Source organism: Rosa rugosa, chromosome 7 (assembly GCF_958449725.1).
Source record: "Rosa rugosa chromosome 7, drRosRugo1.1, whole genome shotgun sequence".
In the NCBI taxonomy this organism is placed as follows: Eukaryota; Viridiplantae; Streptophyta; class Magnoliopsida; order Rosales; family Rosaceae; genus Rosa; species Rosa rugosa.
In genome coordinates this window covers 36940742-36964346 of record NC_084826.1, presented here as the reverse complement: position 1 = coordinate 36964346, position 23605 = coordinate 36940742, and the positions used below count along the sequence as shown (strand labels likewise).

Genomic DNA, 23605 nt, shown 5'->3' with positions numbered 1-23605 from the left:
TTATGGCCCTGTCGATTAAGGTTGACCAATGTAAAACCAAACTCATCTTGTTTTATTCCCTTTTCATTCTCTGCCCATCGACACAAAAACAAAGGGGCTTTGAATTCATGATAATCGACCTCCCAAATCTCTTCAATGATCCCATAAAATGTCATATCACCGTCTTCAAGTTTAACATCTAGACCAGTAGAGTTGTATTTGAATTTGGGCTAACGATAGCAGAACACCTGAAAGTCAAAAACTTTGACATTTATCTCCTCAGATTTTTGGGATCCAAATTCTGTACTATAACATTATGTGCTAGAATCAACTTGGACTTCAAGATGATACTACCACATCATAAAATGGAAATCAACAGCTTAAATCAATCTTTCCCTTCTTTTGGCAGTTTTGGATTCTGAATCAGTTCTGGAACTAACTTACTTTGTTCAATGAAACAGAATGAAATATATATATATATATATATATATATAGATAGATGGCGTAAAAAGACACCAACATGCACATACTGCCACAATGACACACATACACAAACAAACACAAGCAGCTGCAACATCAGAAACCATTAATTGTTTACAATGAAGTAACAAGCAGAAGGAGTAGTTACTGTTTTCGCTTGTTGGCCCAAGCTTAAAACTTCCAAGCTACCGAAACCTTCATGACTAGATAACACAGTTCCAAGTCTCCTCTGCAAAACCGAAAACCTATAACTCAACAAAAGTACAAAAATTTCCCAAAACCAAGCACAAACAATGAGAAGAATCGAGAGAAAGCAAACCAGATATGGAGAATGCCCAGCAAACCAGATATGGAGAGTGCCCAGAAAGGTCAAATGCAGCCCACAAAGCTTCGGTAGATGAAACACAAATCCTTGCAAGCAAAATAAGAAACAAAATCAAATCACTGAATTAAGGACTCACAAATCCTTCGACGACATGCATTGAACAAATTCTTCAATTACCTATGACAAAAAGCTCAAATTTTCTCCCAAACCCCGGGCTCCATCTCTGATTCTCTTCACCGTCTTCGAGTAGCGGAGCTGGTCTGAGGATGAAAAGGAGGAGGACGAGGCGGGTCGGGTTGTGATTGTAGCCGGAGAATGAAGACGAGGAGGAGGGTTGTGGTCGGAGGCGGAGAACGAAGAGGAGGATGGTTTTTGTCAGATGGGGAGAACGAAGAGGCTGATTCTCTTCACCGTCTTCGAGCAGAGGAGCTGGTCCGAGGCTGAAAAGGAGGAGGATGAGGAGGGTCGGGTTGTGATTGTAGCCGGAGAACGGAGACGAGAAGGAGGGTTGTGGTCGGAGGTGGAGAACGAAGAGGAGGATGGTTTTAGTCGGAGGCGCAGAACGAAGGAGAAAAGGGAGGTTTGGTCGAATAGTGTTAGGGCAAGCTGAAGTCAATGTTAGTCCAAATATGTCTAAGTGTGGGAATGAGTTTTTCCTCCCCCGCGCTTCTTTAAAATTTTTTAACTTAGCCGCTCAGCGGTTTTCTGAAAATTCAAACAAAATTTTTGTCATCGGTCAACAGTAAAAAACGATGTCAGTTATATACATACAAATCGGTTTTTGCGAAATCAATGTTAATGACATTGTTTTACATCGCGTGTTTTTCTCACCGACTTAAATGGCGTGATGTCTATGAGCATAATTCTAGTAGTGCTATCTATGAGATGATCAGGAAAGCAGACACTGATAGGTCTTCTCTTCATTTGGTGTATGAATGGTGGGATAGTATGATTGAGAAAGTAAAGAAGGATATCTATAGGAAAGCAAGGAAACAACCTCATCAAGAGTCTCCATTTTGGGATGCGGTGTATAAGGTTTTAATGGCTCGTTGGTCCAAGAGCAATACTTCTCTCAATTGCTTGGCACATTCATTGAATCCCAAGTAAGTATAACATGTGTTTCCCTTTTTGCTTGTTTGTTTAATCTTTCATATATTATAATGTGAATTAAACTTATTCTTATTTTATATCTAGGTATTATAGTTCGGAATGGCTTAGTGAAGATACTAATCGGGTTGCTCCCCACAAAGATTTAGAGATTATAAGGGAGAGGAAAAATTGTATCCTTAGATACTTTGCCAATGAAGATGATCGAAGGAAAGTTAACATAGAATTTGCCAATTTTTCTATGTGTATGCAAGAGTTTGGAAGTGGGGATGCTATGGAGGATAGGCTTATTATGCAGCCTATAAAATGGTAGGCTGTTCATGGAGCTTCGGCACCATCTCTCCAAGCCATAGCCTTCAAGGTTCTAGGTCAACCATGTTCTTCTTCATGTTGTGAAAGAAATTGGAGTACTTACAATTTCATTCACTATGTGAGGAGGAACAAGATAACATCACAAAGAGCGGAAAATTTGGTGTTTGTGCATACCAATCTTCGCCTTTTAGCTAGGAAAAGCCCAAGTTACAATGAAAGTGCAACTCAAATGTGGGATGTTGGAGGTGATGAGTTTGATTCCTTGGAAGAGTCTAATGTTAGAAGGCTTGAGATTGCTAACCTTTCACTTGATGAACCACAATTAATTAGAGGGAGTTTTGTTTAAGGACTAAATACTGTTTAGTTATTGAGCTTTTGACCATAAAACACTTCAGTCCATGACCTTCTAATTTCACACGTTTAGTCCTTGTACTTCAAAATTTCAGACCAATAGGTCCTTGTTGTCTAAAAGTTGCTGCGAAATGTCTATTATGCCCTCAGTTGTTATTTTTTTAATTAATTAATTAATTTATTTTTTTTGGAAAAGGAATTTTTTTTTCCCTTTCTTTCTTTCTGTTTTTTTTTCCTTTCTTTCTTTCTGTTTGAAAAAAAAGAATAAATAAAATAAAGAAAAAAGAATTTAAAAAAAAAAGAGAAATGAATAAATTTATTAAAAAAAATAACAACTGAGGGCATAATAGACATTTCACAGCGACTTTTAGACGACAAGGACCTATTGGTCTGAAATTTTGAAGTACAGGGACTAAACGTGTGAAATTAGAAGGTCAGGGACTGAAGTGTTTTATGGTCAAAGGCTCAAGGACTAAACAGTATTTAGTCATTTGTTTAATGTTGATCATGAAGATGAAGACCTTGAGGATGTTGTCCATGTTGAATGAAGTCCCAAGTTGTTATTAGTTGTTTTAACCTTTTATTTGAATATTTGGATTGATAATGTTTGATTGTGATAAACTAGTACTTTGTTTATGTTTCATAATTTTTTTTTCTAATTATATATATATATATATATATATATATATAAATATATTTAATTGACGTATCCTTCTCGTATCCGTATCCAATTACATTTAAGATTTGCCGTATCCACGTATCCGACCGTATCGTATCCGGATACTCGTACCCGTATCGGTGCTTCTTAGTATTCCGTGAATAACTATTCAACACTTAATTACAATTCCCAAAATCAAATCCTCATAATCACCGCTCCACTGCTTCTCGGATTCAACCTAAATTTTACCACTAATACCAATTCATTAATTTAAAGATTCCAAGGCAGAACCGAGAGATATCTGACGATCGGATTCTCGTAAATTGATAATTGAATCCTAAATTCCGGAAATTGATAATCCACACAAAACTTCTCCAATTTCAACCAAGTTCACAACTACAAGTTCTACAACAATTATAAGATTTAACTAACTAAAAATAGAAGTTAAATCACTGTTCTACGCGCTGCCACGCGCCTCCCACAGTGGCGGCACGTGGGGCCCACGCGCCACAGGCCACCACCTCCAATGGCCACCAAATTTTGGCAGCAGCTCTATCTCAACCTCCTTAACACTTCTCTCAACTACCGCCAAGCCAGAAAACAACTAGAACTGCTTCAACAATTATGAAAACAGTAAACCCCGATTATGAATAGTAAGAAAATTCAAACCTTCGATTCTTCCTCCACACTTCAAATCGCTGCCAAATACTTGGAGAGCATCATCTACGTCTCAAGGCGTTTCCAATGGACCAAGGTTTATCGCCGAAGGTGGCTGAAATCGGAAGATACCGGCGTTGGCTCAAAACTGCTACAGTAAGGGTCTTGGGCTTGGTTCTTCATTTTCCGGCTAAGACTCGGCGAGCTACCACCGCAGGCGAGTCCAGGAAGAGGAGAGGAAGAGAATGATGGTCGCGGCTCGCTCCCAGGTGGCAGGACTTGAGAGGACACCGGAGTTGCAGAGGACAGAGAGAGAGAGAGCTCGGGGAAGGAGAGAGAAAAGAGACGCGAGGAGGAGGAGAGAGAAAGTGAGAGAGTTACCAAGTTACCACAGTAGAAAATTCAAATATTAATATATCAAATTACCATAAATAGTAACTTCCATTTTTCACTTATAACTTTCGCATAAGAACTCCGATTTTTACGTACCACTTGCCCACGAACTCGGTTTATCGTCCTCTACGACTTTCGTGAAGAAAATTTTCTCAAATTTTGACCCAAACGAAAAGTCAACTTTTTAGGGCCCCTAAAAGATCGAAACAAAGTGAAAAGTGAAAGTAATTGTCGTTTACTGTCCAAATGACTAGTAAACCGGTAAATTGAGATACGGGACGTGACATGTTCCTTAAGAAAATTAGGATCAAGATCGTACTATGCAAAGGATACAGTAGTTCTTAGTCCGTTCTCATATAGAATCTAAGGGGATATCTGTGGACTAATTCAACCTACTTGCGGACCTTTTAGATACTTTATGGTGTTGGTTGATGCGTCGACACATTGGTCACATGTCGCGCTATTATCCACTCGTAATGTTGCTTATGCTAAACTCCTAACACAGATCATAAGGCTACAGGCTCATTACCTGGATCATCCTATTAAATCAATACGACTTGACAATGCTGGAAAGTTTACATCAAAGACTTTCGATGATTATTGGATGTCCTTGGGGATTGATGTTGAGCATCATGTTCCCCATGTACACACCCAAAATGGTCTCACGGAAGCCGCTATTAAACAACTACAAATGGTAAACCAGACATTGGTAGTGCACACTAATCTCTCTATCTCCACTTGGGGTTATGCAATATTGCATACAGCTATGCTTATTTGTCTACAACCCACCGCCACTCAATTTTTTTTGGCGTTACAGCTAGTGACTGAGTATGAGCATGATATCTCGCACTTACGCATATTTGGGTGCGCGGTTTATATGCTGATTACGCCGCCACATCGCACCAAGATGGGTCCTCATAGATGAATGGGTATATATGATGGATTTGAAGCTCCAATAATCGTTTGCTGCTTAGAAGCCTTGACAGGTGATCTCTTCACCGCTCGTTTTGCGGATTGTCACTTTGATGAGATAGTATTCCCGTCGTTAGGGAGAGATAAGAACGTCAACGTTCAACATGAACGACATAAATTTTCGTGGTCTGTCCCCATTATGTCTCATCTGAATCCACGTACTGCACAATCTGAACTTGAAGTGCGAAGGATTATCGAGCTAAATTCTACCCTTTTCAAGTTTTATAGCTAAACTATTTCGTAAAAACTCTTTGTATTGCTTTGTATTATTTAAAAGTAGTCTATGTACTCCTATGGTATTATAAGTATCTACAGTCTGAGACAAGCTATGGTACTGTGATGCTTATCATACACTCATTTTACATCTATTTGAATAAAAATTACAACTTATATGAATCAAAATTACAACATTTTTTTTTTGATTCTGGACAACAATGTAACTCCTCACCCCACTGCTGATGTCAGTGAGATTTGAACACATAACCTCCATGGTGTTAGTTAGGCTAGCTAACCAACAAGCCACAGCTCACCGACATCAAAATTACAACATTGAGAACAAAGCTACCACATTCGTTTTACATTATTTAGATATAATTAGACCAAAATTACAATATTGACAACGAATTTGTTTAAAAACTTGTAACAAGGTTGTATGTGGTGTACGTAATTATTATTATAGAACTAATATCACACAAAATAAAACTCACGTTACAAGAATGACAACAAATTGTTGTTAGATTTGTAAATGAGTGCGTATGACATACATGTATGTAGTTATGTACTATAGAACTTTCCCTACTTACTCTATTACATGGATAAATATCGGGATATTCTAAAGAATGTATTAATCTAGTAATTTCATTTTTATGATACTTCTTATTTTTATTAAATAACTATAAGTCTTGTCTTATTTTGCTATATGACCAATTTCTTATTTTCATTGGTCTTCTTGGCTGGATGAGAGGTGAGATGTCAAGAATACACTGTTCATGCGCATGGGTTATAAAGTGAAGTTATGTTTAGTTGACTCTGCCACAAAGGCGTTGTGCAAGTTTTTTCATTTAGTCTTTTCAAGTTTGTAGTCGGCGACCTACAAGATGAGAGGATAATAAAAATTCCCATCCTCTTGTTAAAGAAGCCTTGTTAGTTAGCCTTTGCGCTTTGGTTAGAGTTGGGCCTTCTGGGTTCCAATAGTGTGTCATTATGGACTTTCTGTTTGAAGTTTAGTTTGGGCAAAGAACCCAACTATCACATTCTTGTTGACTATTGATAGAATGACTTTTGCACCCTACCCATTGTAATCTTTCATTATAAATGAAGTTTCTCTTCTGATATGAAAAAAAAAATAAAAAAAATCTTAACATGCAAATATTTATCTTAACATACTTTTATTAATCTTTAGTCTTGGAAAGGGTGTTTTTCATCAAATTACACATAAGATGAGTCATGTGAGAGGACATACGAGAGGATATCTAATGAGAACTTTATGAAGACTTTCAAATCAGTGAGTGGATGAGTGATCCAAATTTTAGTTGAAAAATTATTTCTTCAACACCCATGGCATCTAATCATTGACTAAAAGATCTTATAAAATCCTCACTTTAAAGGTCCTCACTATTGCCTCACCCACGCTGCCGGTGGCATAGCCAAAACTTGTAATAAGAGGGGTCAAAAATATAGTTTCAACTTTTAAGGTAGGGTTTACATTTAAAAAATTTATACGCAATAAAGAAAGAAATAAAATGGAGAAAAATCTTAATTTTCTAACAAGCGTGACTTAAATCTATAACACATGGAGATTTTACTCAAAAACTAGATAACAAAATCATGAAAATCGAAAGAAATATGAATAATTAGAGGAGTCCACAAGGACTTTACAAGCAAAGTTAAACAAAAAATATAAGATATCTATAACAGAAAAGTTAAGGTTAAGAAAGTCATTTGACCTTCCTCGACCTTAGCTATCTACGCCCTTGCCCACGCACATACTATTTTGTTAACAGTTTTATGATAGAAAGTATATGGAGGTACCATTTGAAATTCACTATTGCCTCACCCATGCACATACTATTTTTTAACAGTTTTATGATAGAAAATTTATGGAGCTACCATTTAAAATGATAATAAAAAATTTAGGGAAACATAAATTCCGATATTAAGTATATAATGAAGGGCAAGTTATAAGTTAAGTAACATCCCTTTAATAAATGGTTAAGGATTAAATATTTGTTACTCCTCAAACTTTTTCCTAAAAAACAGTTTGGTCCCTTGCATTTTAAATTAAACAACAGGTCCAAAATGACTATTATACCCCTCACTAGCCACCAACGCTAGACGACGCCGCACGCGCCGCCACTAGTGCTGAACCCCCCTCCGCTTCGCCATGAACTTCGACGGCATAATCCTTTGTCTTGTGTTCTTGAATTCTGGACTTGGAGGAAACGATGAGATTCTGTTGGAAAAGGGGAAGCTATGGTTGTGTTCTCTGTTGAGCTCCGATCCAAAGTTGAGAGTGGCTCCGGCGAGAGAGAAACTGAGAGAGTTTTAGGGATTTTGTTTTCAGGAAGGGGGGGGGGGGGGGAGAGAGAGAGAATATAAAAAAAGGGGAGAAAAAAATAAAAATAAAAAGAGGAAGTGAGGGGTATAATAGTCACTTTGGATCATTTTAGACCTATTGTGTGAGAATTAGAGAGAATAATGACTAAATTGTTTAATTTAAAAGGTGAGGGACTAAACTGTTTTTTGGAGCAAAATACAGGGAGTAACAAATATTTAATTCAATGGTTAAATAATTGAGTAAAACCCATCACTAAGGTCAAAACTTTCTTGCACCGGACAAAATGATACCCAACTTTCAAAAGTGATCAAAATGATACCTAAAGTTTTAAAAACAAATCAATTTGATACCTCAGTTTATTTTTTTTTAACTTCTTTGTTAAATCAAATGCAAAATTAAGCTCAAAAATTGAAGTGATTTGTGGTCAGAGGGCCACCAATCATCTATAACCCAATCTTCTTCCTCTATAGAATTAAAAAAATATTCCATTCAATTTCAATTCTACCATCGATCGTAGAAACAAATAAAGTTCGGATGTTTCCCAACTTCTAAAGAAACAAAGAAAAACGGGAAGAGAGAGAGAGGTAGAGATAGAAGAAGAAGAAGAGAATTAACAAAGTAAAATAAAAAATAATTGAAAAATAGTTTTTTGTGTAAAATATTATTATAACCCCACAAAATACTGCACCACACGTGATCAATTTTAACAAAAAGTTACAAAAAATTAAACCGAGGTATCAAATTGATTTGTTTTTAAAACTTTAGGTATCATTTTGATCACTTTTAAAAGTTGGGTATCAAGTTGATTTCTTTTTAAAACTTTAGGTATCATTTTGATCACTTTTGAAAGTTAGGTATCATTTTGTCCGGTGCAAGAAAGTTTTGACCCTAGTGATGGGTTTTACTCTAAATAATTTAATCAAATTTGGTGCCAGATATTAGGGATATGATTAAATTTTCCATTGTGGAAAAATTCTAAACAGCAATTGGGATTGCCGTCACCTAAAAGTAGCAGGAGCGTAGGATGAGACTACCTAAACACAGTGCATCCAACGGTTGAAGTCAAACTGTTTTGATTAGCCTGGAGCCCTCTAGAGTCGAGTGTTGAATCATATAACTCGCCCCTCACACCCCCTTATCTGAACTAGTGCCTCACCCACTGTCTCTCTAATGGCCAATGTCCTCCGAAGTTCAGCGTTGAGGGCACCATTGGCTCCGCTTCCAACAGCTGTCTCGCCCAACTCTCCCAAACCCTTTTTCGTTTCGTTTAGACGACAAAGGCACCCCATTCTCCGCTTCTCTCACTTGCCCTCCCTCCGCCTCCTCGTGCCTTTCGCTTCCCACAACCAGCAGGGTGAAACCGATGCTACTGACACCCTCGATGCCCAGGACCTTGAGGAGGTATACTATTCTCTCTCTCTCTTTACTGTTGTGGGGTTGTGTTGATTTGGGGATTCTTTTCTTTCTTTGTATAAATTGGTATGATGTCCAATTCCATCTACAAGGTTTAGTTAGTGTCCGGTATCAAGTTTTTCTTAGAACAAATATATTTTTCAGGGAAGGACTCTCATGCTGGTGTGGTCGATTATATTCATCGCAATCTGTATCTATATAACCCATTGTATGCTGAAAAAGCTACTTGCATCAAATCACTCATCATAGAATCCCAGAGATATAAGGCAGTAAGGGCGATGCCCAACTCTACTTTTGATTTTTAGGTGAAAAAGAGATTACATACTGCTAGAATATCTGAACAAACGAGGTGTGCACAGACTCAGACTAGTCCCTCTAGCCACATTAAGTTAAGTACGCTAACCTTGCTGACACTTGGTCAAATTACAAAGTTCACATGTGTTTGTGTTTGTTTATGTCAGGCAAGGAGTACACTAGTTTGGGAGTTGATGTTTATAACTGAAATAGTATAAAATTATACAAATATTTGAGAGAAGAATTGATTATATTCAATCCATACTAGTGAATCCAAATGTATAATAATCAGTACAATTAATTCCCTCTCTCCCTTAAAGAAAAAAGAAACGAAATAATAAAAACCAATAATAACAAGTCACTTTGTTTCCTACTAAGAATATGAGATGCACCTTAGAGTTGCCAAATATACCCTGGAGCCTTTGGGTTGCTGCCCAAAAAAGACATTAGAGCTGGTGTATTGGTTAATGGGGCTACAGAGAGATTTGAGGTTCCAGTTCTTTTTAGGATTCCTTAGCTGATACGACAAGAAGGGCTAAACTGGGTTCCATTTTATTTATTTATTTTTATAAACACTTCGGCCAAACCAATTTGTCACAGTTAAAGAGGTGTGTGTTAGCTATCATTTGGGTGCTTTGGATGGAAAGAAATAGAAGAATTTTCGGAGATTACAGAGGTGTAGGGTTGGAGGAACTTTGACTTGGAGTGAAATACCTGGCAGCTTTATGGGTTCTTTGGATGGAAAGAAATGGAAGAAATTTTGAAGATTAGAGAGGTGTAGGGTTGGAGGAACTTTGATCTAGAGTGAAATACTTGGCAGCATTATGGGCTCCTGTTTCAGCAGAATTTAGAGATTATGAAATATGATTGACTGGTGGTCTGCTGTAGTCTAGGCTAAGTTTCTTTGGGAATCTTTTCTGCTTCATTTAAGAGCTTGCACTGCTGTTCTTTCTAATCTATAGTGTTTTTAATTTACTTCTTGACTGTGGATTTTTTGTCCGCTTTTATTGTATCATTCTGTTTGATCAATAAAGCTGTATTTTTTTCCCGCTTGCATGACTAACATGCAGAATAAGCTAAGTGGGCAAGGGCATAATTCTCTTAAGGAATGAGCCTTTCAGATGAACGCTTGGTCTTCTTCTCTTGCCTTGCCATCCTTTGTATAAACACTGGGGTTCACTTATTGCTCTCCTTAGATGGTGATAACAGCAGATTGAGAGTGGCAGTATATAATATATTATGTTTACTTAGTTACAAATGTGAGGGACTCAAAAAGTGTAAAAGACGATGTCGATGACAACATTATTTGAAATTTGTATAAAACTCAGCACCCAGAAGTGTTTAGGACTATCTTTAAAATGACTTCCAAGGCTTTTGTCAAAATCACTGCCCCTTTGCATTTGTAATTTTCATTATTCTGTTCTTTTTATGAAAAAAGTTACAGAAACATTCCTCCATTTTTACTGATACTATTTGAATTCTGAATATAGAGCTGGATGATGCGTTAGAACTTTGTTTTTTAGTTCAATGCACAGTTGCCATGGTTTTGTTTTAGATAATGTTTTCCTCAAGTTCCATATCACTTGATAAGAATGTACATCTCAGTTAAACTCGCTAATACTGTAAGCTCAAAGGAATGCAATTGTCTTTTCGTTATTGAATTTCACATGTCTTGGTTGGCATCAGGGCATGTCATTCTACAGAATGCAGTGATTGGGTAATGTTACATTTTTATAAGAGGATTGCAGTTGCATCACTTAATGCAATTTTTGTTCCACGGAGAAAAGATGAAGACGTTGTTCTTTATTATTAATAATTTGTTTGTTTGTTTGTTTCTTTTTTCCTTTAGGGTTTATTTTTTTACTTTACTTCTAAGTACTGATGCTAATAGATATATGCAGGATTCCTTAGACGGGGCAGTTAGTGTGGAAGATAGTACAAGTGATGCTGAAGAAAGTGGTACAAGTGATGATGGGGAAGGTGATGACAAAAAACCTGTTTCAGCCATCATAGCGTCACTACAATTATACAAAGAAGCTTTAGCCAGTAATGATGAATCAAAAGTAGCTGAGATTGAATCTTTTCTAAAATCTGTTGAAGATGAAAAAATAGACCTTGAAAGGAAAGTGGCTTCTTTGTCTGAAGAACTGTCAGCAGAGAAGGTTCGGATTCTGAGGATTAGTGCAGACTTTGATAATTTCCGGAAAAGGACAGATAGAGAACGCATTTCACTGGTAACTAATGCTCAGGGGGAAGTTGTGGAGAGCTTGTTGGGTGTATTGGATAATTTTGAGAGGGCTAAAACCCAGATTAAGGTGGAGACAGAGGGAGAGGAGAAGATCAACAATAGCTATCAGAGCATTTATAAACAGTTTGGAGAAATCTTAAGTTCACTTGGCGTTCTCCCGGTGGAGACAGTGGGGAAGCCCTTTGATCCGTTGGTAAGTCATTCAGACTTTACTGTCATGTATAGGTGAAAGACTTGTTTGAAACTTTAAACAGAAATGCTGCCTTTCTTGACATCTAGTGAGGACATTATTCTTTCTCCTGCGCACTCAATAGTAAAAATTTGAGTTTGGTTAGAAGAGATGTATAAGAAAGAAATAGAATTGCATCATTCAGTAGCTGTAATCTCATATTACAGGAGGAATGCACCATTTGCACCAAGTTGTCTTGAAGATAAATAACTTAATTAGAGAATTTTGCCCTTCTGATAGTTGACAACTTGACATAATGACTGTTCTATCTTATGGTTGGGTTTATGCAGGTTAGATACCAAGTTGGCTCGAAATTCAATCAATTACTTGATGAACTTTATCAAGTAGTTAGTCAATTTTGTTCAGGTTTGATGAAGACCTGGATACGGTTTTAAGTCAGACCAACTCATGATTGAATCGAGCCAATTTGGTGAGTTCAAGAGTGAAAACTAAATTTGACCTGTCTTGTGGTTTTTTTTGTTTTCCTGGGGTATTGTGTTGACCTATCCAGTATCAGTATCATGAACACCTAACTATAAAACTAAGGTCACCTTTTGAGTGCATTCTTTGACTTACTAGAACATAGAGAATTTATGCAATTTCAAATTTGTTATATTTAATTTGAAAATTGAATTTGTTTTTTTTTTTTTCCTTATTGTAGTTGCATGAAGCAATTATGCGTGAGGAGTCTTCAGAATTTGAAGAAGGTATTATACTAGATGAATTTCGCAAGGGGTTTAAGCTTGGTGACAGGCTTCTGCGTCCATCAATGGTAAAGGTATCAGCTGGTCCAGGGCCTGCCAAGCCAGAGCAGCAAGTAGCTCCATCTGAGGAACATGATGCAAGTGAAGCGACCAAAGAGGACAGCACAGAAACTGAGTCGGCTTAAAGACCGTATTTTCCATCTTGTTTCATTTTTGTAAAAGCAGTTGTAACTCTATAGTGTTCAATCAGTAGGGTAGTAATGTTTTATGGGCATGATCTCTTATGGGGGAATATTACAGCCGCTTGTCTATTTAAAGTGAGACAGAAACCGCGTTTGAGGGAAGTCAAGTTTGTTTGAAGGCAGCTGTCTCAATTTGTACTCATTTACTATCAATTTCTATTTTGGTTTATAAACTTTTATCTTCTTTTGGTGAATTGGTATATGAAAGACAGAAAGGGGGGCAATCTGAGCGGCATACCCAGTAATTAATCAGTGTCCAATTTTTGTTGAGTAAAGACTTGCTGTGCAAGTAGCTTCTATTTTTGCTCGACTGGTTAATATGCTGGCTGCTGACGATGTTGTAATGATTAATGAATGCAAGTCTTCAATGCCATAGATATGTCTTCTTCATTGACCTTGATTAAACAATCTTTTATTTTTAAATACAATAGTATATTAAGAATGAAGGTTACACATGATCTCACTCTTTTTGGGGCACAAGAAGAGACATCATTTACGTGACTTCAGTTATTTGTAATGAGCTTAATGCAGACCGTATAGAAGACATGGAAAATTTGCACATATCTGTTTGGTTTGTGGAAAGGAAAGGAATCATTTTCCTTTCCATTAGGAAAGTGGATCCTGGGGTGGGTTGGGGGGAATCATTTTCCACCTCTTTTTCCTTTCCATTGGGAAGCATTTTCCCTTCCATTGTTACTCCCAAACACAGGAAAGGAATGACATTCCTTTCCCAATGCCCAAAATCTGTGAAACAAACACAGCCTATTAAGGAATATGAACTCAGGTAATGTTGTTGCGTCACTTAACAATACTCTTCAAGATTTTAAGCCTAGGAGACTCCAGATCTCCTTAGCTATTCCACCTAATTCCTTTCACCTGGGGGCCTACCATGGCATCTTTTAATTAAGGAAAACGTTGGTAGGTTCGTAAGTTGCTTGGATAGATCTCTCCGCCAAAAGTAAAGTCTAATATCGGTAACTTGAGCCCAAAGAAGTATATAATTTGAGCCTATAGTCACGATCCTCCTAGGGCAAGGATTGATACATGAAACTTGGGCCTCACACCGGTGAAGACACCTGCCACTAAACCATTTTCATTGTAAAAACTCAGTTGTGTTGGGGTCGGAACCCTAGAAACTGAGATCTCGGTGCCATCCACCCAAAAACCACAAGGGAAACAAGGAGAGGACCTTGGTTCACCTTCAAAAATCTTGAAAAGAAGTGACTATCCATGCTTGCGATACTAAAACCTAGCAGAGCATGGGAGAAAGAAGGCACTAATTGCTTTCGTGATATATATATATATACAGATCCTATCTAGAGCAGAGCTCCACTTTAAAATTAACGTGTGAAGTTCGAGTTTTGGATCACTTTTCGGTCGCATATCCACATCTCGACCGTTCAGTTTTTAGGTACTAGTGTATAGATCATCTCTGCAAATTTTCAGCCAATTTGATGATCTTTAAGGTATCTAACTCACTTAAACCAATGAATAGGGCTGGGCGTTTAAGCCTGAAAACCCAGAGATCCGGACTGGCCCGTCAAAGCCCTACCCGTACGGGCCGGGCTCTATTTTTTTTGTAAGCAAAACGGTTCGGGCCGGGCCCTGACTTTCAAATAAACGGTTCGGGCCGGGCCCTGACTTTTAGAAATGCAAAAACCCATTAGGCCCGTTTTAGATAACAGAAACAGGTGTCCCTATATTATTGGTTATGAGATAAGACTCAAAAGCCTTATCATAGGTACGATCTCACTGGATTACAATCTTCAGCCCTAAAGGCCCAAACCTAATTTGACTACTTCACTCCACTCCCACTCTACACGATCTGCTGAACCTAACCTAGCCGCCTCTCCTCCTTCAGTCATCACTCAACACCCATCACGATCAGCAACCGAACCGCATAGCCTAGCCGCACCGCCTGCCTCTCCTCCCTCTCCTCCTTCTTTCTCGGTTTCTCCCTCTCCGATTCTCCTTCTTTCTCCGCCTCTCCTAGCCTAGTCATTGCATATTTGTATTTTAATTTGGACTTCGTATTTAAATTTGGACACTTTTTATTTGAATTGTAGCTTCAATTGTTCTTGATGAGTATTTGAATTTGGATATTATGTATTATGAATATTCCAATTTGCAGCTTGAACTTTGGATCTTGATATTGTGTTTTGATTCAAATCTTCAACAGGTTGATATGAATGAAATCTGGATATATAACAAAGTAGATATGTATATATATAGGCATATAGCAAAGGTAAAATACAGGTTTTTGGGCCCGAAATGAAACGGGCCGGTCCCTGTTTGTGCCAAAACGAGCTTTGGGCCAGAACCGTAAGAAATGGGCTAGGCCCGGGCCTAGTGAAATTTAAGTCGGACCCGGCTCTTGCCCAGCCTTACCAATGAACGAATTGAATCTATCCTCCCTGAACCGTATTAGCTTTAAGGCAGTTATCAATGTCTTAACGACCATCAATTTGGTTGAAATTTTGCAGAGATGATCTATACATTAGTACCTGAAAACTGAACGGTCGAGATGTGGATATGAGACCGAAAAGTGACCCTAAACTCTAAGTGAGGCCTCACTCTGGATAGGATATATATATATATATATATATATATATATATATATATATATATATATATATGGGGAAATTACTGGTCCCCCTTTAACTTTTTAGGATTCGACAGTTCAGTCCCTGCTATTCCAATTTTAACTGATAACTCCCCACACATTCAAATTTCACACAATTTAGTCCAAAATGACCATTTTACCCCTCACTTTTTTTTTTTTATATATCTAATATACACACACACACACACACATATATACATATATCTACATATACATACATACATACATATATATATATATACACACACACATATACATTATATATATACACACACATATGTATAAAATTATACATATATTTATATATCTACATATACATATACATATACATATACATATACATATACATATACATACATATATATATATATACACACACACACATTAGATATATAAAAGTTGTGAATTTTTTTTATAATATGAAACATAAACATAGTATATAGACTTACCAAATACATAAACACATTAGATATATATGTATACATACATATACAAACATATATATATATATATATATATATATGTGTATATGTATATAGATATGTATATGTGTATATGTAGATATATATATATATATATATATATATATATATATATATACATATACATATATATATATATATACATATATATATATATATATATACATATATATATATATATATATACATATATATATATATATATATATATATGTATGTATATATCTGCATATGTATATGTACACACACACATATATACATATAAATATATATAAAAAGAGAGAGAGAAGAATAAAAATATACACACATATACATACATATATACTCACACACACACACACACACATACATATATATAAAGAGAGAGAAGAATAAAAAATATATATACATACACATACACATATATAGATATGTGTATGTATATACATATATATCTATATATATATATATATATATACATACACACACACACATATATATACATATGTATAAGAGAGAGAGAAGAATAAAAAAAACAAAAAAAAAATAAGTGAGGGGTAAAATGGTAATTTTGGATCAAATTGTGTGAAATTTGAATGTTTGGGGAGTTATCTGTTAAAACTGGAATAACAGGGACTGAACTGTCGACGCACCAAAAGTTAAAGGGGGACCAGTAATTTTCCATATATATATATATATATACAGATTCTATCCAGAGCGGAGCTCCGCTTTGAAATTAACATGTAAAGTTCGAGTTTTGGGTCACTTTTCGGTCGCATATCCACATCTCGACCGTTCAGTTTTTAGGTACTAGTGTATAGATCATCTATGCAAATTTTCAGCCAAAATGATGATCGTTAAAGTATCTAACTCGCTTAAACCAATGGACGGACTGAATCTGTCAACCTGAACCGTACTAGCTTTAAGACAGTTATCAATGTCTTAACGATCATCATTTTGGCTGAAAATTTGCAGAGACGATCTATACACTAGGACCTAAAAATTGAACGGTCGAGATGTGGATGTGTGACCGAAAAGTGACTAAAAACTCGAACTTCACACGTTAATTTTCAAAGCGGAGCTCCGCTCTGGATAGGATCTGTATATATATATATAAGCAAGGATCTGAAGAGGACATCCGCAAAAGCAAAAAAATGCGGATGGTTGATTCTCAGCCGTTAGATTGGTTAAATGAAAAACCAATGTGCATTGAGGAACACGTCTACTTTCGCACTCTTAAGTCAGTCCCCAACTCATCTGTCTCATCACTTCCGATTCAAAGTCAAGCGACGATTTCAGAAGGAGAAATCAAAGATATCGAATTGGATTGTTTTTTGTTTCAATTCTGAACAGGTATTCAAATTTGTTTCCTCGAGGACCAATTCCTCTCTTAATTGGTTGGCTTTGAATTTTCCAAAACTATGGCTTAGCTTTCGCTGGGTGGATTTAGATTTTGAATCACTCTCTTGTCCTTTTTGTTTCTTTCTTTCTTTTACTTTCAAATGAAAATACTAAACCCAGTTCTTCATCTTCAGTCATCTGCCAAACTGAAATATAGGAAAGGATTTTTTTTTTTCCTTTCGGGTATGAGATTGGGTATAAGCCATACTCTTCATGGATGGAAAGAGAGATGATCGGCCTTACAGTTTTGAAGTAGAAAATTTCTATTCAGATTGTTTTCAAGTTATCCATTCTCATCTCTGTATGAGTAATTTCGAGATGATCGTGAAAGTTAGATGTTGGGACTTGGGAATGGTCTCTTACACTCTGACAGTTTGGACTTGAATTGACTCTACCTGAGCCGTTCAATTTCATGAATTTAACTAATCTAATGGCTGAGAATCAACTGTCTGCATTTTTTTGCTTTTGCGGACGTCCTCTTCAAATCCCTGCTCTGTGTGTGTGTAGGCCCGTTCCTTACTTTAATAATTTGAGGATTTTTGTATTTTACCCAAGTATGTGATCTAATTCAATAATCTCAACCGTTGATCATTTAGATTCTTATGCAAAAATGATGTCTACAAAAAATCAACCAAATCCATCATCATTTGGTCATTCAAAATTGTGTAAACAAATGTAGTCCGTTAAATAAAATTAAAGCGAACATTGTGCTAATCAAATGGTTAAACGTTTTCTGATTTGGCTAATTTTTTGTAGGATTCATATGTGTGTAGGTAACTAAAGAATGAGTGGTTGTGATTATTAAAATATATACATCCTAAAAATAAAAACATCCTCACTTTAAGAGTTTAAGGACGTCCTCTCTCTCTCTCTCTCTCTCTCTCTCTATATATATATATATATATATATATATATATATATATATATATAAACTTAGGACAAACAGTAAATTTTTTGTTTCTGATCGGGGCCATTGTGTAATCAAATAACGTGGTGAGATTTCCATGAGGCCGATGAAGTGTGGGGTGGAGTTGGTAACCATAAGAAGAAGAGTTATGAAGTTTAAATCCAATTTGAAGATTATAAATATATTTATGCCTTATATATATTTATGTAGAGAAATGTTTTGAAGTTAAAAAAGCCAATTGGAAATATGATTTTTAGATTGATTTTTTCAAGTTCGTGTAACGTAACACTTGATACTAGACAAGATTTTGTAGTTCTTCGGCCATAAGTTGGTGGAATTGTGAAACTCCCACAATATAATTGAGTGGTCAGGGTCTTGGATGACTGTAAAGAGTACTTTAATGCTTTCCAGTCTATTCGAGTCCGTCATATTTACCGTGAAGCAAATGGTGTTGCAAATAGGCTTTCACATCTTGCTAGTAGTGGTTCTTTTGATGATGTTTGGTTAGGGGAGACACCTGCTATTATTCAAGATGTTCTCTATGAGGATTATTGTCATTGTTTATCTGTAGCTCGGGGTTTAGGTGATACGTCCCCCCCGATGCAAAATTTTACTATTAATATAATAAATGGAACTGGGCGTGGGGCTGAGCCTCCCAGCTAGGCTGGGTTCCAAACCCCTTTCAAAAAAAAAAATTGAGTGGTCAGTTCTTTCTTTCAAATTGAATTTAATCGACGGTTCATTGAAATTGACTTTACTTCCCAGAATATGCCAAAATGTTCCATTTATGGACAAATGGTCCTTGTGCTCAACCACATAAGAGTATTTGTTTAAGCACATTTGAATGAATAATATGGCTTGGCTCATTTGGGTGGTTATATGTGTAAATACGAAAAGCTGAAAACAAATAGAATGTAGACACGTGTACACAAAATATAATAATTTTATTGATAATTTAAATGAGGGTTGCAATCTTTGTGTAATTCTCTTATTCGATCTCCGATGGTATTGACACTCAAGGGTGATGGATGTTTGATCTTAGGTTGTGCAAGGGTCACGAAGGTTGACACGTCACAAGTACTTTGCGGCTTGTGGTTGATGCAGTCTTACCTAGATCGCGGGTTTAGATATGAGAACGCAATACGTTAGTTACTTGGGATGCGGTACATTAGTTACCTGAGATGCGGTACAATTAGCATTTTTATTCATTGATTAATTTTTAATAAAGATAAAAATAGGAAAAGGAACTTAATCATTTAATGGCTTCTCAATGGTCAAACTTATATTTAATTAATATCCAAGTTCCTAAGGCCGCTGCTTCTCTCTGTGCTGCCACCAACGTCGGTTTTCCCCGACACCACACCAGTTCCTTCCAATGCATCAGGGGAACGTATTAGTATGGAATTGCAGAGGCATCGTCAATCTGGAAACACAGAGGGCGCTGCTTGATAGGGTACATGCAAAAAACCCAAGTCTCATTTTCCTTGCAGAAGCGTTGGCGAAGAAAAACCTTATTGACTCTATCACCACGAAACTAGGTTTTAAGGGAGGGTTTTGCGTTCCACAAGAGAAAGAGTCGCAGGGACTGGCGCTCTTTTGGAATGATGACACGCATGTGGACATCAGAACCTATTCCCCTCGTCACATTGACGCTGTGATAGGAAAACCGGGTATGGATCTGTGGCGGTTCACCGGTATTTATGGTATCGCTGCTAGGGATGGTAGAGATAAAACCTGGTCTTTGATCAAAACCCTAGCAGCGTAACCTTGCTCATTGCCATGGTTAATGGCAGGAGACTTCAATGAAATTATGAGCAATGCTGACAAGTCTGGGGGGGCCTCCTAGGGCAACTGTTGCAATGGAGAAATTTCGTCGAACCATGTCTGTTTGTGGCTATATTGACATGGGCTTCGTAGGTGGTCGATTCACATGGTCGAACAAGTATACTAAGGAGCGTCTGGACTAAAGTTTCCAGACCACTCAATGGAGGAGGAGGTTTCCTTATAGTTGGGTGGTGACGCTCCCTCCTGAATTAGACCACAGTCCCATACTTGTTGAGGTTAGGGAAGAAAGTTTGGCAAGAGTTCAATATGCACAAAGGTTTCGGTTTGAGGAAGCTTGGTTTGGGCACGACAAATGTACAAACATCATCACACAAGCATGGGCTACTCCTATTACTGGAAATGCATTGAGGCAGTTACGGCACAAAATTAAATGCGCTGGAAGAAGACTCATGAATTGGCATCAAACGTACTTTAATAAACAGAAGGTTGACATGCGTGTTTTGCAAGAAAAGATGAATGATTTGATGAAACAGCCATACTCTCCGACACTGTATGAGGAACAGAGGGTGTTGGATGTTCAGTATAGTCAACTTCTCTCTCAACAAGAGAAGTATTGGAGGCAACGATCGAAGGTTATGTGGCTCAAGGATGGAGACTGTAATTGTTACGTCCCGAAACCAAATTCACCCGTTTACTGGTCATTTGGACGGTAAACGACAACTACTTTCACTTTGACTGTCGTTTCAGCACTTTTAGTGGCCCTAAAAGTTGACTTTTTGTTCGGGTCAGAATTTGAGAAAAGTTTCTTCACGAAAGTTGTAGAGGATGTTAAACCGAGCGCGTGCATATGTGGTGTGTAAAAATTGGACTTAGTATGTGAAAGTTATGGCCGAAAATGTAAAAGTTACTGTTCATGGTAATTAATATATATATGGAAGTTACTGTTGGTAGATTTCCATTTTCGGAAATTCTACCTAGCTAGCTCGGTAACTCTCTCCTCTTCTTCCCCGACTCTTCCTCCCCTTCGGCCCGTTCTTCTTCCTTCAATTTCTTCCCCCTCCGGCCGACCCACGACGAAGTCCGGGCATCCCCATGCTCGTCTCCTTCCCCTTGTTGCATATGTGGTGGTGTTTTGCAGAAATTTGGCCGGAGGAGCTCGATTTTGAGCTGGGAAGGTTACTGTAGCAACTTGTGGTTTTTGCCGATTTCCGGCGATTCCGGCCACCTCCGGTCACCATCTTGCCGTCGAAGCTTGGGTTTTCCACGAAGATCATTTCCCCTAAGGCCTTGCATTCCAATTTGCTGTGTGGAGGCCGAATCGACGAAGAACATCTTTGGGTCCGAAGCAATTTTCTGGGCAAACTTCATCAGCTTAATCCGAGCTCTTAAAGGTAAAATTGTGAGATGTTGTAGTTGAATGAATGGTTAGGTTTGTTGAGTAGAAGCTACTGTCCAAATTTGGTGGCCATCGGAGGTGGTGGCCGCCGGCGCGTGGGCCCCACTCGCCGCCACTGTGGGTGGCGCGTGGTGGCGCGTAGGGCTGACATTTAATTCCAATTTTTAGCCCATTAAATCCTATAATTTGAGTTGAGCTTGTTTATGAAGTTTGGTAATTTTTGGAGGAGTTTGGAATTGTTTGTGAATTTTGAAAGTGTGGAGTTTCGGTTGTTGATTTGTGGGAATCCGGCCTTCGGATTTCCCTTATTCCGTCATGGAATACCTTAATCGACGGATTGATATAAATGGTGAAGTTTGGCTTGAAGTCGAAAGGAGTTGGAGTTGCTAGTTTACGTGGGGTTTTCGGGATTCATTATAGAATCGTATTGTTTTATCGAATTGTTGTTTACGGAATACAATTGTGTACAGGACGAGATACTGACTCATCGCTCGACGAGGATCCTTACGCTTGGATACCACGCTAGCCGTATACAGTGAGTGGACGTTTGTTTTTGAATATTGATGCATGCATTTATTTTTCGAATTAATGTTTTATTAATTATCACATTATTTTAGTTTCGGATATGATTTCGGTTTTGGAATATTGCTTGGATTTTCCATCATGATTTTTGGAACGTGAGTTTTATTCGCTTGGATTTGAACTTGTGATTTAAGTGATTTTCGACGAATTATTTTTCCGAGGTGATTTCCGGAATTTATTAATATATTTTATTCGTCGATATTGAGATTTCTGGAATATTTTTTCGAAATGGGATTTCAATGGAATTATATTTCTTGTTATTTATTGACTTTCGATTTTGGCATTGGGAATGCCTTATTGTTAATCTAGTTATTCTTTTAGCGTGTGGGACACGCTGTTGCTTTATACGACTTTTACGAGAATTTCCGGGTACGGTTGGGAATCGTACCCGTGTTTTCTTTATTCGTGGGACATGGGGAAGCCTTATAGATTTACTGGATTTTAATGGTTTTTACCCGCCATACCTGGGTCGTCATATTTATTGCTAGCTAGCCTATTAGTACTCCTCCCTGCTTACTATGTATTTGTGGGTGAGTAAGAGCAGAGCATGGGATGCTCCAGAGTGTGGGACACTCCGACCCGAGCCTGGGAGGCTCCCTTCTCGTATGGTGATAACCTCTTCCCCATACTTTTTCGTGACTTGACTAGCGGGGCTAGTCCGTTATTTTCGATGTTATCGTAACCAGCGGGGCTGGTGTGTTTTTACGAGAATCTTGGATTGTTGATAAATGTGTTTTTCTTAAATGTTGCATGCATCGGGTTTTTTTTTTAAAAGGAATAAATGTGGAAAAGCACAAAACCCACTTTTCTTTACAATTATTTATTTATTTATTTTGTCCACTCACGCTAACGTTTTATGTGCTTTTCCCCTGGGCCTTTCGGTTTCAAATGCCCAGTCTGCAGAGTAGCTGGTTCGGCATAGTAGGATTCGGGGCATAGCATCTGCTGCTGTTGTTTTCATTGTAGGTTATCTGTTGAACCTACCTGTATTGTTATTTTCTTCTTCCTCTTTTAGATTGCTCTGATAACCTGTGGGGGATAAATAATGTAAAGGTTGGAAGTTACTTTGGTGTAATTAAGAATATGTTATTTTCGGATTTCAGTTACTTATTGTGAAGTTGTTGGGTTTTGGGGAGCAGGGTGGCTCCAGGAGTTTATGGATGATTTGTTAGAAGTGTGATTGTAATTCTACAGGTTTTGGGTAGTCCATTTTAGGGGTGACTCTGCCAAATTTTTGGTAGAGTTATTCCTAAGGTGGACCCCACAGGGCCACCTCGGATTTCAGGGTGAAATTCGGGGCAGGTCCTGTCAACTTGGTATCAGAGCATTAGGTTGTTAGGTCCTGTAGACTTCTTTCCTTCCTACTACTCTATATGCTTAATGGCGCCTAGTACCTCCCGAGTGATGGCCCGACCGCGGCGGATCCCCATCATATACTCTTCGGTGCTAGTGTGTTCATTATGTATATAAAGTAGATAGGTTAATGTCCTAATCCTTGAGCTTTGTTATCCTTCTCTTCTTCAGGTGCT

The 23605-nt window shown here is 37.6% G+C and overlaps 1 protein-coding gene across 2 annotated transcripts; it reads left to right on the top strand.

The window, feature by feature from the left end:
• Positions 1-8886: 8886 nt before the first annotated feature.
• Positions 8887-13115, top strand: LOC133722017 (uncharacterized). 2 transcript variants are annotated; one of them, XM_062148804.1, is made up of 4 exons: positions 8887-9192; positions 11400-11939; positions 12266-12405; positions 12637-12776. In XM_062148804.1, exons 1-3 carry the CDS (start codon positions 8962-8964, stop codon positions 12368-12370), a joined length of 876 nt encoding a protein of 291 aa, XP_062004788.1. In that variant the 5' UTR covers positions 8887-8961; the 3' UTR covers positions 12371-12405; positions 12637-12776. The 2 variants fall into 2 exon arrangements, with proteins under 2 accessions (XP_062004788.1, XP_062004787.1); XM_062148803.1 differs by lacking the exon at positions 12266-12405 and having other exon boundaries at positions 8892-9192; positions 12637-13115.
• The last annotated feature ends 10490 nt before the right edge of the window (positions 13116-23605 follow it).

Excerpts from the sequence above, each read along its gene's own strand:
- LOC133722017 (XM_062148803.1), top strand. The coding sequence starts at position 8,962 with ATGGCCAATGTCCTCCGAAGTTCAGCGTTGAGGGCACCATTGGCTCCG. Across the intron at positions 9,193-11,399 it reads ATGCCCAGGACCTTGAGGAG|GATTCCTTAGACGGGGCAGT; the intron begins GTATACTATTCT and ends AGATATATGCAG. Across the intron at positions 11,940-12,636 it reads GGAAGCCCTTTGATCCGTTG|TTGCATGAAGCAATTATGCG; the intron begins GTAAGTCATTCA and ends TCCTTATTGTAG.